General features: G+C 44.9%; 1 protein-coding gene across 4 annotated transcripts in view; it reads right to left on the minus strand.

Moving 5' to 3' along the window:
• Positions 1 to 15025, minus strand: part of wscd2 (WSC domain containing 2) — a 561402-nt gene that overhangs the window by 76080 nt on the left and 470297 nt on the right. For all 4 annotated transcript variants that reach the window (XM_043715459.1, XM_043715457.1, XM_043715461.1 and 1 more), the window contains 2 exons: positions 13306 to 13480; positions 7359 to 7523 (listed from right to left, as the gene is read on the minus strand). In XM_043715459.1, coding sequence (XP_043571394.1) covers positions 7359 to 7523; positions 13306 to 13480 — 340 coding nt within the window. The remainder of the gene's footprint in view (positions 1 to 7358; positions 7524 to 13305; positions 13481 to 15025) is intronic.

Consider the following 15025-nt stretch of genomic DNA (forward strand, 5'->3'; position numbering starts at 1 on the left):
AAAACAATTCCTTCTTATTTACTCTATCCCTCACGTTTTTAAAATATCCCCTTCTCTACTCAGAAGAGCAGTCTAGCTTCCACTGACAATTAATTGAACATCAACATCTAAGATCATGATGTCTGGGAAATATGTCCACTCAGTGTCACGTCTGAACATGCTCTGCCTGAACTTTAAAGTTCTCTTACTTCGAAAATATTTACAGTGTTTTTTAAACTTTGTGGGCGGCACGGTGGCACAGTGGTTAGCACTGCGGCCTCACAGCGCCAGAGACCCGGGTTCAATTCCTGCCTCAGGCAACTGTCTGTGTGGAGTTTGCACATTCTCCCCGTGTCTGCGTGGGTGTGCTCTGTTTTCCTCCCCCAGTCCAAAAATGTGCAGGTTAGGTGAATTGGCCATGCTAAATTGCCCGTAGTGTTAGGTGTAGGGGAATGGGTCTGGGTGGGTTGCTCTTCGGAGGGTCGGTGTGGACTTGTTGGGCCGAAGGGCCTGTTTCCACACTATAAGTAATCTAATCTTGTATTTTGACTCATAAGATTCTTGACTAATATTGAGTGAGACTGTTCAACTGGAGAAACATAATGTATGGGTACAGAAAAGCAATATCTTGTGTTGAAATAATGTTCTGTCCTTAAAGCACAATACTAAATTATCTTGTTCCTTCTCTTCAGCATGAACTGGGAACACCTTTCCACTTTTACAGCATTAACATATACAATGCCTTTAACATTTGTCCCAAGGAGTTCTTGGGAACAGTAGTAAACACAGTTTGACAGTGGATCATGTAATGGGGTATTGGGGCAAAACCCTGGCCAATGAGGTAGATTTTAAGGAGTGTCTTTAAGGGGATAAAGAGGAGTTTAGGGAGGTGATTATTGAGTCATAGAGCTATACAGAATAGAAACAAGCCCTTTGGTCTGACTCATCCTTATTCCATACATGCACCACCTTCTGAGGGGAATCAGTTGTCCCTCAGGTCCCTTTTAAATCTTTCTCCTCTCACCTTAAACCTATGTCCTCTGGTTTTGGATTTCCCTAGCCTGAGGAAAAGACCTTATCTGTGCCCCTCATGATTTTATAAAACTCTATAAAGCCATTCCTCAGCCTCCTATGCTCCAGCCTATCCATCCTCTCCTCATAACTCAAACCATCCAGTCTCATTAACATCCCTGAGAATCTAATTTTCACCCTTTCCAGTTTAATAACATCTGAAGGCAGGGTGACCAGAATTATATGCAGTACTTCACATGTGGTCTTACTAATGTCTTGAACTCGATTTAATTTCTTTGCCAGGCTTAGTGACTTTGCATTTGCCTATGATCTGATCTGCACACTTTTTAGTGGCAGAACATTGTGGTGGTCACAACTCTACACTAGTAACCTCTGATATTTTCATTGCAAAAGGAATGTTTTCTTTATCATTGATCAACTTCTTGGGTTCACTTCACAAATGCAACTCTAATTCAACACAACTTTATTAAAAATAAAATCTCATGTTGCATCAAAAAACATAATTGCATTTGTGAAAATAGATGACATAGCTGATGTTCGGTACCAATTATCAGCCATTCTCAGTGCTGTTGCCCCTTTGTCAGCAGGTTATGAGTTCAAGTCCTAATTATTCAGAGAATAGAGTTCATAATTCAGGCTAGCACCCCAGTCCCTGTACTCAGGAAATGCAGCAAAGTTGGAATTCTCATCTTTTCATAGGAACCCTACAGTGGAGAAAGAGGCCATTCAGCCCATCGGGTCTGCACCAACCCTCCAAAAGGCATCTCACCCAGACCCAGCCCCCCACCGTATTCCCAAACCCCGCATTTACCATGGCCAATCCACCTCGCTGCACATGTTTGGACTGTGGGAGGAAACTGGTGGAAATCCATGTAGACATGGGGTGAACATGCAAACTCCACACAGGCTGTAACCCAAGGCTGGAAGCTAACCCGGGTCCCTGGTGCTGTGAAGGAGGCTATGCATGAGGGTCCTGTCCAACCTCCAAGGTGGGGTAAATGTCCTCACTGGTATGATTTAGAGTGATGCAGTATGGGAATCTACAGTTTTTTTGCAAGCCATACCACGAGAGACAATTTGTCTGGTCATTAACATGTTGTGGATTGTGGGATCTTACTGTGCACAAACTGACTGCATTGCAAAATTGAACAAACCTCACAGAATACTTGACTGGCTGCATTAAACACCAAAGGTTAGATAGATGTTGAATAAGGTGATATGAAAAGATCTGGACTGCAGTGTTGACGAGTAACAGTGTCTACTCTGATATCGTCTAGGAAGGACTGGCAGAGATGCCTGAGATCAAATGGAATAGGCAATGTTTATTCATTCATGGCATGCAGGGTCATTGGCTGGGCTAGAATTTATTGCCCACCCCTAATTGGCCCAGTGGAGTAGTTTAAGAGTCAACCACATAGTTAAAGGTTTGGCATCAAGTCACATGTGGACCTAAAGGGTTATTAGTGAACCAGATGGGACTTTCCCAATGGATTCATGGTCATCATTGAGTCATAGAATCATATTGCACGGAGACAGACCCTTCAGTCCAACTCGTCCATGCTGGCCAGGTTTCCCAAACTAAACTAGTCTTATTCGCCTGTCATATCCCTCTAAACCTTTCCTATTCATGTACCTATTCAAGTGCCTTTTAAACGTTGTAACTGTACCTGAGTCTACCACTTTCTCTGGCAGTTCATTCCATATGCACAACACCCATTGTGTGAAAAAGTTACACCTCAGGTCCCTTTTAAATCTTTCCCCTCTTACCTTAAACCTATGCTCTCCAGTTTTGAACTCCCCTAACCTTAGGAAAAGACCTTTGCTATTCATCTTATCTCTGCCCCTCATGATTTCATAAACCTGGACAAGGTCACTCCTCAACCTTCTATGCTCCAGTGAAAAAAATCCCAGCCTATCCGGCCTCTCCTTATAACACAAACCCTCCAGTCCTGGGTAATATCCTCACCGTGCCAGGGACCCAGGTTTAATTCCATAGCAGGGCAACCAGAAATGTATGCAGTATTCCAAAAGTGGCCTTACCAATATCCTGTACAACCTCAACATGACTCCGATACACAATGCTTTGACTAATGAAGGCAAGCGTGATAATTTGACTCTTAGTTACAGATTTCATTGAATTCAATTTCCATCATCTGCCATGGCAGGATTTGAATCCAGAATCCCCAGAACATTATCTGGATTAATAGTCTAGCTAATAGTATTGATTAATTGTTTAGCTAATAGTCTAGATTAATAGTCCAGATAATACCATTAGACCATTGCCTCCCTGTTTATATAGTGATTTAGGAATAATTAGGTGTGCACTGGTATAGGGTGGACATAGACCAGTGATATACTTTTCTGATCAGAATTTTATTTGAAAAACTCCAAACACACTGATTATCTTCTCCCTGTTATATATGTGTACCAATATTTGTAACAGAACTGCAAAAAGACATTTCTGGAGCAGGTGAGAATGGTGCGCAGGCCTCCAAGGCCAGAGGTAGGAGCCATACCATAACCCTGCAAGATTCCCTCTCCCTCTCCTCAACATAGACCCAGTCAATTGCTCACTAATTCACCCAATTACCCTTTCATTATCATAAGAAGATCACCACGTTTCTACTCTGATTTGGTCTCAGGCTTTCCCTGTTGAATGTTATTGGACGACAATGGGATGGTACTGTGATAGTCAAGCTCCAAATCATGACAACAGCCCTCGAGAATTTCACAGTCTTTCAGCATAGGAGGAGGCCATTCAACCCATAGTGCCTGAGCCATTTCTTCAAAAGAGCTACCCTTTAAAGTTGGCACACTGGCTCAAAGGGTGGCATAGTAGCTCAGTGGTTATCACTGCTAACAGTGCCAAGGAGCTGACACTGTTGGGTTTCCTCCGGGTGCTCCGGTTTCCTCCCACAGTCCAAAGATGTGCAGGTTAGGGTGGATTGGCCATGCTAAATTGCCCCATAGTGTTCAGGGATGTGTGGGTTGGGCTGATTGACCATGGGAAATGTGGGGTTACAGGGATTTGGGTAGAGAGAGGTTGGTCTGGAGATGCTGTTTGGAGGGGAGGCATGGACTCGATGGGCCGAACAGCCTGCTTCCACCATGAGGATTCTGATTTCCCCACTTGCCCCTGCAGTTTGCAGCAATGGGCTGTGGAGCCTGCTGGGCAAACTGTGAAAATGCTTTCTATTTCACACAAGTGGATATTCCACTCTAGCTCAACTGGGAGTGCTGCGGGGAGAAGGAAAAATCTACTGGGAGCTAACGTGGGAATCAGCCCAACTGATGCCAGTGACTGGCAAACAGCAGCAACCGTTTGAGAGATATTGACACTTCAAAGTGTGAATGGAAGTTTACTGTGTGGTTCAAGTGACATGTCAGGCAAATGATGTTTTGTTCAAATAAAGTGTCAGACTGATGTTGATTTTCATTCCACTGCAACATATTTGGCGACAAAGGACAAGAGGGAATACCAAATTGATTGCAAATACAGTTTCCTACTCAGGTCAGAGTGTCCTTGAGAAAACAGCACTTTCACCAAGTCGAGAGTGGTAAAGCAAGTCTCTTAGGTGCTTTATGACAGTAGGTTAGCTACTATTGATCTCTGAGGTGCACTTTGCTCTTCTGTAAGGGCTAAGGAATTGCTGGAGTTTTTCAGTCATTTTGCAGTAACTCTGCTGCGCTCACTGAGTTACAGGGCAGGTGAAGTGGAACCCTGCATTTATATTCACTCGAAAGCACCTTCAGAACGCCTGAGTGCACTGTGATTTGATTGTATATTGCTGTATTGAATTCTGTCAGTAGCGAACTGTATTGACATCCCCGGCAAGAGCCCTTTTCTCCTTTATTGCCGAACATTGCAAAATATCTGAGAAGGAACAAAATGGACCTTGCCCAGCTTAATTAGGTCATGATGACATGAATGTGCGATGGGGTTGAGAAAAGGAAATCGTAGGCCAAGGGAGCAGGGTGATGTCGGATGGAGTTCGTAAGCTGTCCACGTTTAGGTCTAAGAATGAAAATGTGAGTACTGCATTGGGAAAGCAAACATTACTTCTCTGGTTACTGGAGAATGCTGAATGCAATAACTCTGTGAAGTGCCAACTAGTTACTAGCAAATGCATGAAACTAGTGCCAACAGTCATAAGAATGACCTTGTTACAACAGTACAAGTCAGTGAATGTACAACAACAACTTGCATTTATATAGCACATCTAATGGTGTTTAAAATTGTAGGTGATTCATGGGGCGACAGAGTGTCTAAGTGGTTAGCACTGCTACCTCACAGTGGCTGAGAACTGGGTTTGACTCCAACCTCGGTCAACTGTCTATTTCGAGTTTGCATATTCTCCCCTCGTCTGGGTGGATTTCCTCCCACAGTCCAAAGGTGTGCAGGTTAGATGAATTGGCCATGGGAAATTGCCAATAGTGTTCAGGGATGTGTAAGTTATATGCTTTAGTCAGGGGGAAATGTAGGGTAGAGGAATGAGTCTGGATGGGTTACTCTTTGGAGCGTCAGTGGAGACTTGTTAGGCCAAATGACCTGTTTCCACATTCTAGGGATTCTATTCCATGAAATTCTATGAGATCACCCAAAAAAACCCGCTCTAATATCAAGGGACAAGAACAGCTGATAAAAACACAGGGTTTATTCTTTCATAGGATATGGGCATTGCTTGCAGTATTGCCCATTTCTAACTGCTCTGGAGAAGATAGTGGTGAGATACATTGAACCACTGCAGTCCATATGATATTGGTACACTCACTGAGCTTGTCCTGTAAACAGTTTGGTACAACTGAGCACCTACTCCTACAATTACATCCTGGATGGCAAGAAGTCAACCACATTGCTGCAGACTGGGAATCACATGGAAGCCAAGCTGGGTAAGGAGGGTAGATGTCTCTCCCTGGAGTTTCTGACTGAACCAGTGGGGGTTTTCATAAATATCCAATAGGTCCATGACCATTATTAATATATATGAGCAATTTATTCATTGACTGGAACACACAACCTTGAATTGTACAAATGTAGAATTGTGAGTCATTCTCAGAGACCAACACAGCTGCCTTTGAACTTTTCCAAGGTTGGGGCCAAGACACTTCATTGACTATTAGCTTGTTTTCTTTTGTTTCAAGGCTGTATTTAACATTGACATTTGAATTTACAGGAGCTTCAGACCTGGACCTGAACTTGCTCACTCACTACAATGGGTTGTGCCAAATATTCAAATATTGGCTTCTCTTTGACTCACTGAACATGGATTGTCACTTGTCATAGCCAGGTAGAGCTTGAGGCCCTTCCCACCTGCATGGGTGCTGCAAAACCCTGAGATATCCACATTTCACTGGTAGAGCCATTTAAAGGGGGAGGTTAGCTAGCCGGTTTGTGATGCCAACAGTGTGGGTTCAATTCCTGTACTAGTTGAGGTTACCATGAAGACCCCATCTTCTCAACTTCACCCCTCATCTGTGGTGACCCTCAGGTTAAACTCATAGAATCATAGAATCTCTATGGTGTAGAAACAGGCCATTTGGCCCAACAAATCCACACCGACCCTTCGAAGAGTATCCCACCCAGACCCATTTCTCTACCCTATTACTTTTACATTTACCCCTGACTAATGCACCTAATCTGCACATCCCTGAACACTATGGGCAATTTAGCAAGGTCAATTCACCTGGCCTGCACATTTTTGGATTGTGGGAGGAAACTCCATGCAGACACAGGGAGAATGTGCAAACTCCACACAGGCAATCACCCGAGGTTGGAATCGAACCTGGGTCTAATGAGAGAGAGGGGGATTATGGTGATTTTACAGATTAGATTAGATTTCCTACAGTGTGGAAACAGGCCCTTCGGCCCAACAAGTCCACACCGACCCTCCGAAGATCAACCCACCCAGACCCACTCCCCAACATTTACCCCTGACTAATGTACCTAATACTACGGGCAATTTAGCACCCGGAGGAAACCCACGCAGACACGGGGAGAATGTGCAAACTCTACACAGACAGTCGCCTGAGGTGGGAATTGATCCCAGGTCCCTGGCGCTGTGAGGCAGCTGTGCTAACCACTGAGCCGCCGCGCCACACTTACCTTTTAAAGTTAAGATTTAAAAGAGTTGAAAGGTGACTATCTCAATTTTGAGTGCCCTCCTTTTTAGTCACCTTCCACTGTAGTCAACAGAGACCATGTACGTACACTGTCCTAGCTTCTAAATTGCTCATACAACACAAGACATGTTCACAGTACAACATTAGACCTTTAAAAGGTCTGAGCGCATAGCCTTTATCTCAGGAAAGACGTCCCTGAGGCTATTATCCTTCACCACCGATCCTACCTTTGTTGTAGAGTGAGCCGTCAAAGTAGTAACTGCCGGTGTAGTAGCCGGTGGTGAGCTCCATGAGGTGACGGCCCCATGTGTTCCCCGCTCCTGGAAAACTGGCCAAAGCCACAAGGCGTTTGGAGCGGGCAGGCAGGAAACGTCTGTCCATGCAGCGGTTATCTGGAAGGAACGATTCCACATTACTGGTGTGTGCCATCTGTAACATGTCACCAAGATTCCTCAACGTATCTGTCAAACCTCTTACCCCTGCCACCTGCAAGATGATGGGCAGTTGATACATGGGAACATTGTGACGCTGCCAGCCCACCTCACCTGCTGCACACCGTCCTGACCTGGAAATATATCATTCCTTCCTTCATCACCCCTGAATCAAGTCATGGAGTAAAGTTATGAGAGTTCCTGGACATCAACTCCACTATCCTGCACTGTCCCAATATTGCTCCTGCCTCCAATGCTGTTGGGGGTTAGCTCTGGTAGAGAGTTTTGAGGGTTTATAACCTCTGAAGAGGTTTTCTTGCATGTTGGTCCTAAATGTCTGGCTCCATACTCCGAGACTGTGACCCGACATTCCAGACTTGCCCTGCCCTTCCCCCTTCCAATATCCATCCTCTCAAGCTCCTTAAAGAAGTTTACAAGTTTCAATAAAATCGCCTTTCGTTCTTCCAACCCCAATGCTGCAACTGTTCAGTCTGCTCTCCTTGGTCAATGCTGCAGAGTTTATTCTCATCTCCAGTTTCCACTTTATCACTCTCTACGCCTTTTGCCGATTTTTTAAAAACTTGCTCAATCTGCAAGTCTATTTGTTTTTTATCAACACTACAAACCTCTTCCTTTTATCTCGTACCATCTTTAAATTCTTTCAATATCCGCTGTTGGACTTTACCTGTATATAAAATCCTTTAAGCAAAGGAATAAGTACTACAAATTACAAATTTATTACAACACCACAAATTCTGATTGCTATTTACTGCAATATCTTTGTGCTTCCCAATCAGTCCTCCTGCCTCTCATACCAACACAGTATAGTTTTGTTCAGATTTAAATCCCTATTTTCCCATATTCCTGAAGCAAATTCATGCAGAGCCAAGGAGAGAAAGGATGTGTCCTGGTACTTCTCCTATTTCCAACCCCTTATTGCATTTCCACTGCACCCCCGCCCGCCAAGCCCACTCCCACTACAACCCAAATATTCAACTCTTCATTTGTTTGAGGCTCCTAGGGTTGTAAGACCATCGCAATAGTGGGTTGAACTGCTTTATAGGTGGGTTTAGCAAAACATGCGGGCGGCACTGTGGCACAGTGGTTAGCACTGCTGCCTCACAGCACCTGAAACCCAGGTTCAATTCCTGCCTCAGGCGACTGACTGTGTGGAGTTTGCACCTCCGGGTGCTCCGGTTTCCTTCCACAATCCAAAGATGTGCAGGTCAGGTGAATTGGCCATGCTGAATTGCCGTAGCGTTGGGTAAGAGGTGGATGTGGGAGTGTGGGTGGGTTGCGCTTCGGCGGGTCGGTGTGGACTTGTTGGGCCGAAGGGCCTGTTTCCACACTGTAATGTAATGTTGGCTTTTGCGTTCTATATCTCTTTCTATGAAACGTCAGCTTTCAATATCATACATTTTATAACTACCACTTTATCAGATCATTACACACAACTTGGTTATTCATATCATACAACCAGTTAGATTAGATTCCCTACAGAGTGGAAATAGGCCACTTGGCCCAACACGTGCACGCCTACCTTCCGAAGAGCAACCACCCAGACCCATTCCCCTACCCTATATTTACACCTGACTAATGCCCCCTAACACAATGGGTAATGTAGCGTGACCAAGTCATCTGACATGCACATCTTTTGGATTGTGGGAGGAAACCAGAGCTCCCAGAGGAAACCCACATGAAGAGAACGTCCAAACTCCACACAGACAGTCCCGAGGCTGGAATTGAACCCGGGTCCCTGGCGCTGTGAGGCAGCAGTGCTAACTGCCAAGCCATCGTGCCGCCCGTGCAGTTAAATGGGATTTCTTTCAGATGAAACGCTAAACATTGCAACTGGCCCAATGCTTCTTCCCTGCTGTTATTGGACTTTAAAACGTTAATGTTAACTCTTTAATATTAATGCTGGTCTCTCTCTGCACCTTCTCAGCAGCTATAAAACTATGTCCTGCACTCTGTTCTGTTACCCTGATGCACACGTATAGCAAGATCTACCTATAAAGTACATAAGACTTTTCACTGTACCTCGGCACACATGACTGTAATAAAACAAATCAAATCAATATTTGTCAACAACAACAATGGCCTAGTGGTATTATCACTAGACTATTAATCCAGAGACCCAGGCAATGTTCTGAGGACCCAGGTTCAAATCTCACTTTGAAATTGAATTCCATAAAAATCTGGAATTAAGAGTCTAACAGTGATCACGATTGTCAGAAAAACCCATTTCTCAATGCCCTTTAGGGAAGGAAACAGCTAGCTTACAAGTGACTCCGGGCAATTAGGGATGAGCAATAAATGCTGGCCTAGCCAGAGATGCCTTCATCGCATGAATGAAATAAAAAAAAGAAGCCAGTTATCAGGAGTGTGATGGAATACTCCCCACTTGCCTGGATGGGTGCAGCTCCAACAAGCTTGACACCATCCAGGACAAAGCAGCCCGCTTGATTATTTACTCCCTTCAGCACTGACACACACTAACAACACTGTGTACCACCCACAAGGTACTCTATAGCAACATAGTATTTTCCAAACCCACACCACTTCCATCTCGAAGGACAAATGCAGCAGGATACATGGGAACATTATCCCTTCAAGTTCTCCTCCAAGCCTGACTTAGAAATGTATCACCGTTCCTTCAATGTCGATGAGTCAAAATCCTGGAATTCCCTCCCTAAAGAATCATGGGTCAACTCACAGCACATGGACTGCAACGGTTCAAGAAGGCAGCTCAGACCCATCTTCTCAAGGGCAACTAGGGACAGGCAACAATTGCTGGTCAACCAGCAATCTTCATGTCTCATGAGTGAATAAATTTTGAAAAGGTTAGGGATCTGGATGTCCTGGTGCATGAATTATAAATGATTAACCTACAAATACAGCCACTCGCCACCCTGAATCAGAATCATATCACCAGTCCTTCGGTGTCACTTGATCAAAATCCCAGAACTCCCTCTCTCAAAACATCGTGGCTGTCTCTGCACCCAAAGGACTATTGCAGTTCCAGATGACAACTGATTGGCACCTTCCCCAGAGTAATTGGGGATGGATAATAAATATCAATGGGCAACACCCAAATTACATGGCCAAACTTTCAACAAAGTAAGTAAACAGTAAAGGTAACATAATCATGGGAGAGTTTCTTTGAAATGCCACAAGCTCCCCCACTCTCAGGTTTCAACTGGAAAATAAGAGGTTGATTTATTCTTCCCCCCGCAACTAATTTGTTCCTTCATCTCTTTTCTCCTGTTCTACTCCTCTAGCTAATGTTCCATGCCTAGGGTCTCACCTTTGTGAGAATTAGCAGGGCATTCGATTATGGGGAGGCCAATTCAATGCACCCGGCACTAACTAGCTTTGCACCACTGATCACTGGATGATGGTTCGGAATAGGGAGGACACCCAATGGTTTGATCACCCTCACACTGAGGCTAATTGCACAGTCCTGATATTGCTGAGAACAGCCAACTGCACTCACTTTAGGGATCGTAATCAATCCCAGTAACAATCAAAGTGCACGAGATCAACCGTGCACTGTTGCTATGGTCTCAGAAGTCAGTGAATGAATAATTAATTCACTGCATCAGCACTAGCCTTTGTCTTGAATAAGGATTCTTCAGGTTGCGAAGTGACATTGTAAATGCATCTGTAAAGAAACCCTGTCTTCCTTTGCTGATTTTATTACAAAATCTCACCGGGAGGAGAACATCACTGGTGCCATTGCATCCAATCATAGAATCTCTACAGTATGGAAGCAGGCCATTTGGCCCATCAAGAGCATCCCACCCAGACCCACCACCCTGTAACCCTGCATTCCCCAAGGCCAATGCACCTGGACAACACGGGTCAATTTCCCACGGCCAATCCACCAGAGCCTGTACGTGTTTGGACTGTGGAAGGAAACTGGAGCACCCAGAGAGGGACCCACGCAGACACGGGGAGAACGTGCAAACTCCACACAGACAGTTGCCCAAGGATGGAGTTGAACTTGGGTTCCTAGCGCTGTGAGGCAGCAGTGCCAACCACTGAGTCACCATGCCATCCAATTCACTGGATAAACACTCACCTCTGACCTTTCACAACTTGATTGGAATTTAATGGAACCTGTAGGAGTGGGCTCAGTGGTGGGTGCCATGGGGGGGTAGTTGGGGGAGGGGGTGTTGTGGAGGGGGCTTGGTGGAAGCTGGGCATTTAATTCCCACCAGTGGGACTGTTAAGCAACTGACTGGCATTTGATTTGGTCAGGCAGAACAGAACAGAAGTGAAGCGGGTTTCTCGAACCAGTAGGAGGGTCTTGGTTTGAGGACATTATATTCCTCCCCTAGTGTGAAAAATACACAGAATACAGCAGCTGTCTGTTGTGAAAAAGGGGACATAATGTGCAAAGGCGAATGACATGGTGGCTCAGTGGCAGGTACCTGGGTTCGATTCCAGCCTCGGGCGACTGGCTGTGTGGAGTTTACATCTTCTCCCCGTGTCTGCGTGGGTTTCCTCTGGGTACTCTGGTTTCCTCCCACAGTCCAAAGATGTGCAAGTTAGGTGGATTGGCCATGGGAAATTGTCCATTGTGTTCAGGGATAGGCAGGCTAGATGGGTTAGGTATGGGAAATTCAGGGTTGTGGGGATAGATTAGGAGGCTGGATTTGGGTGGGATGCTCTTTAGAGGGTCTGTGCAGGCTGAATGACTACTGTATGGATTATATGATCGTTCTGAGCTCTGAAAAGAATGGTCAGAACAGAAGTATGGATTTGCATTTATGAAGGAGCCCTGATAGAACATAGAACATAGAAGAATACAGCGCATTACAGGCCGGCTGGATTTGGGTGGGATGCTCTTTAGAGGGTCTGTGCAGGCTGAATGACTACTGTATGGATTATATGATCGTTCTGAGCTCTGAAAAAAATAGTCAGAACAGAAGTATGGATTTGCTTTTATGAAGGAGCCCTGATCCGAAACTCTTGTCAGAAATGCAGAACTCTCTCCTTTTGTTCAAGCCGTTACCACTCTTTGGAGTGGCCCACAATCACATCGGACACTCCAGTGCAGGACTGAGGAAGAGCTGCATTGATGGAGATGTTGGATTGGCGGAGGCTTAAATTGAGGCCTTGTGATGCCCTCTCAGGTAAGGTTAAAAAATCTGATGATGCCAATCAAGGAAGGGGTGATCTCCTTGTTGCCTTGTCCAATAGCAATCCCTCAACCCTCAATGATTATCCATCAAGGCTGTGGGCCTAGAGTAGGAACATGGGATGAGGATAGTTGTGGTGTATTTTTGCTGATACAGACCCTATAGGATGAAGGGCCTCTTCTGTACTGTATGATTCTATGTTTCTTTAACCACCATCACTAAAACAGATTAACCACCGATTATCACTTGGCTATTATGGGAGCTTGTTGTGTTGAAACTCCAATTGTTGCATTTCTTACATTGCACATTACTATACTTTGTGAGGTAATACAAATGAAGGTGCATTCTTTTCGATAAATCGCAGAGGGTGAGGGGTCTGTGGAATCTGCCGGCTGAGTTGATGGTGGAGGCAAAGACCCTAATCTCTTGTAAAATGTCCCTGGATCTGCACCGTAAAGGGCACCTGGGTGTCTTTGAGTCGGCATAGACAAGATGGGCCAAACAGCCCCCCTCTGTACTGAATCATTTCTATGGCTCTATACTTTCGAGCAAAAGGCAATTTAGAAAGCAACAAAAGGCAATGATGTGGGGAATACCTTGTACTTGCGTTTGATAAACAATGAAGTAATGATCATTCCCACAGTTTTCATACTCCTCCCCAGCACATTTCTGAGCACACAGTTGTTCATCCTCGGGCTCGTGGAGTGTGAAGTGCATGGTGGGAAATCCACAGCGACACGTTGCTCCTGCCAACACAGCCAGGGTGTATTCCTGTACAAAAGTAGGTTTCAGATTGAGAAGGAACTATCATTAAATAAATAAGCAAATCTTCATTTGAATTTTACAGCAGAGACTAGACCCAGAACCAGCAACCAGACAGACTAATAACTTGTAATTCAGGCGACGTTTAAAACTCTTGTAGGAATCGACATCTTTATATGTGAATAATCATTTCCGAATTTTAATTTTAATTGTTCCCTTCAAAGTAACAAGCTCGTGGCTGAGTCAGAAATTTGGAGATACAAGTCCCACTATGATGAATTTCTGCACTTTCTGAGGTGCCCTCCCTGTAAAACTGAGACAACCCCTCCCCCCTCCCCCCATCCCCATGCAGATATCAAATGTCTCTTGGCATTTGAGCAGGATAGCTGTCCTGGTCAACATTTGTCCCCGTCCAACACTAACTCCAGATTATCGGGTGATTCAGCACATTGCTGCCTGTGGGATCTTGCTGTGCACAAACTAGCTGCTGTGTTTCCCACTGTACACTAGTGATTACACCTCAGAGATACTTCATTTTCCACAAAGCGCTTTGTGAAGTCCAGTGGTCACAACAGGTGCTACTTAAACGCAAGTTCTTCTCATCAATGAGACATTCTCAGTTCATCATTGACAAGAGTTTATCCATAAACTTGCAGTTGTTACTAGCCTGGGAGAAACATGGTGGCAGACATAAATATATTGGTGTGATGTCAAATACTTCAGACAGTCCCACAGTCACATCTCTGCAGGAGTTCCTCAGGGTAGCGTCCTTGGCCTAACCATCTTCAGCTGCTTCAATGACCTTCCCTCCATCATAAGGTCAGAAGTGGGGATGTTCACCGATGATTGGACAACATTTGGCAACATTTACAACTCCTCAGATACTGAAGCAGTCCATGTACAAATGCAATAAGATCTGGACAATATCCAGGCTTGAGCTGACAAGTGGCAAGTAACATTCACACCACACAATGCCAGGCTATGACCATCTCCAAGAAAAGACAATCTAACCACAGCCCCTTGATATTCAATAGTGTTACCACCAGTGAATCCCCTACTAGCAACATCGTTGGGGTTACCACTGACCAGAAACTCAACTGGACTCACCACGTTAACACAGTGGCCTGAACATCATCTACAAGGTGCAAGTCAGGAATACTCCCCACTTGCCTGGATGGGCGAAATTCCAGTAACACCCAAGAAGCTTGGCATCATTCTGGACAAAACAGCCTGCTTGATTGGCACCACATCCACTAACATCCACTCCTTCACCACCGACATTCAGTAGCAGCAGTGTGTACCACCTACGAGATGCACTACAGAAATTCTCCAAAGATCCTTAGACTGCACCTTCAAACCCACAACCACTTCCATCTAGAATGAGAAAGGCAGCAGATACACCGCTATCTGCAAGTTCCCCTCCAAGCTACTCACCATCTTGACTTAAAAAAGTCACCGTTCCTTCATTGTCACTCGGTCAAAATCCTGGAATTCCCTCCCTAATGACATTGTGGGCCAACCCATAGCACATAGACTGCAGCTGTTAAAGATGGC

The sequence above is a fragment of the Chiloscyllium plagiosum genome, chromosome 25 (assembly GCF_004010195.1).
Source record: "Chiloscyllium plagiosum isolate BGI_BamShark_2017 chromosome 25, ASM401019v2, whole genome shotgun sequence".
NCBI classification, from domain to species: Eukaryota; Metazoa; Chordata; class Chondrichthyes; order Orectolobiformes; family Hemiscylliidae; genus Chiloscyllium; species Chiloscyllium plagiosum.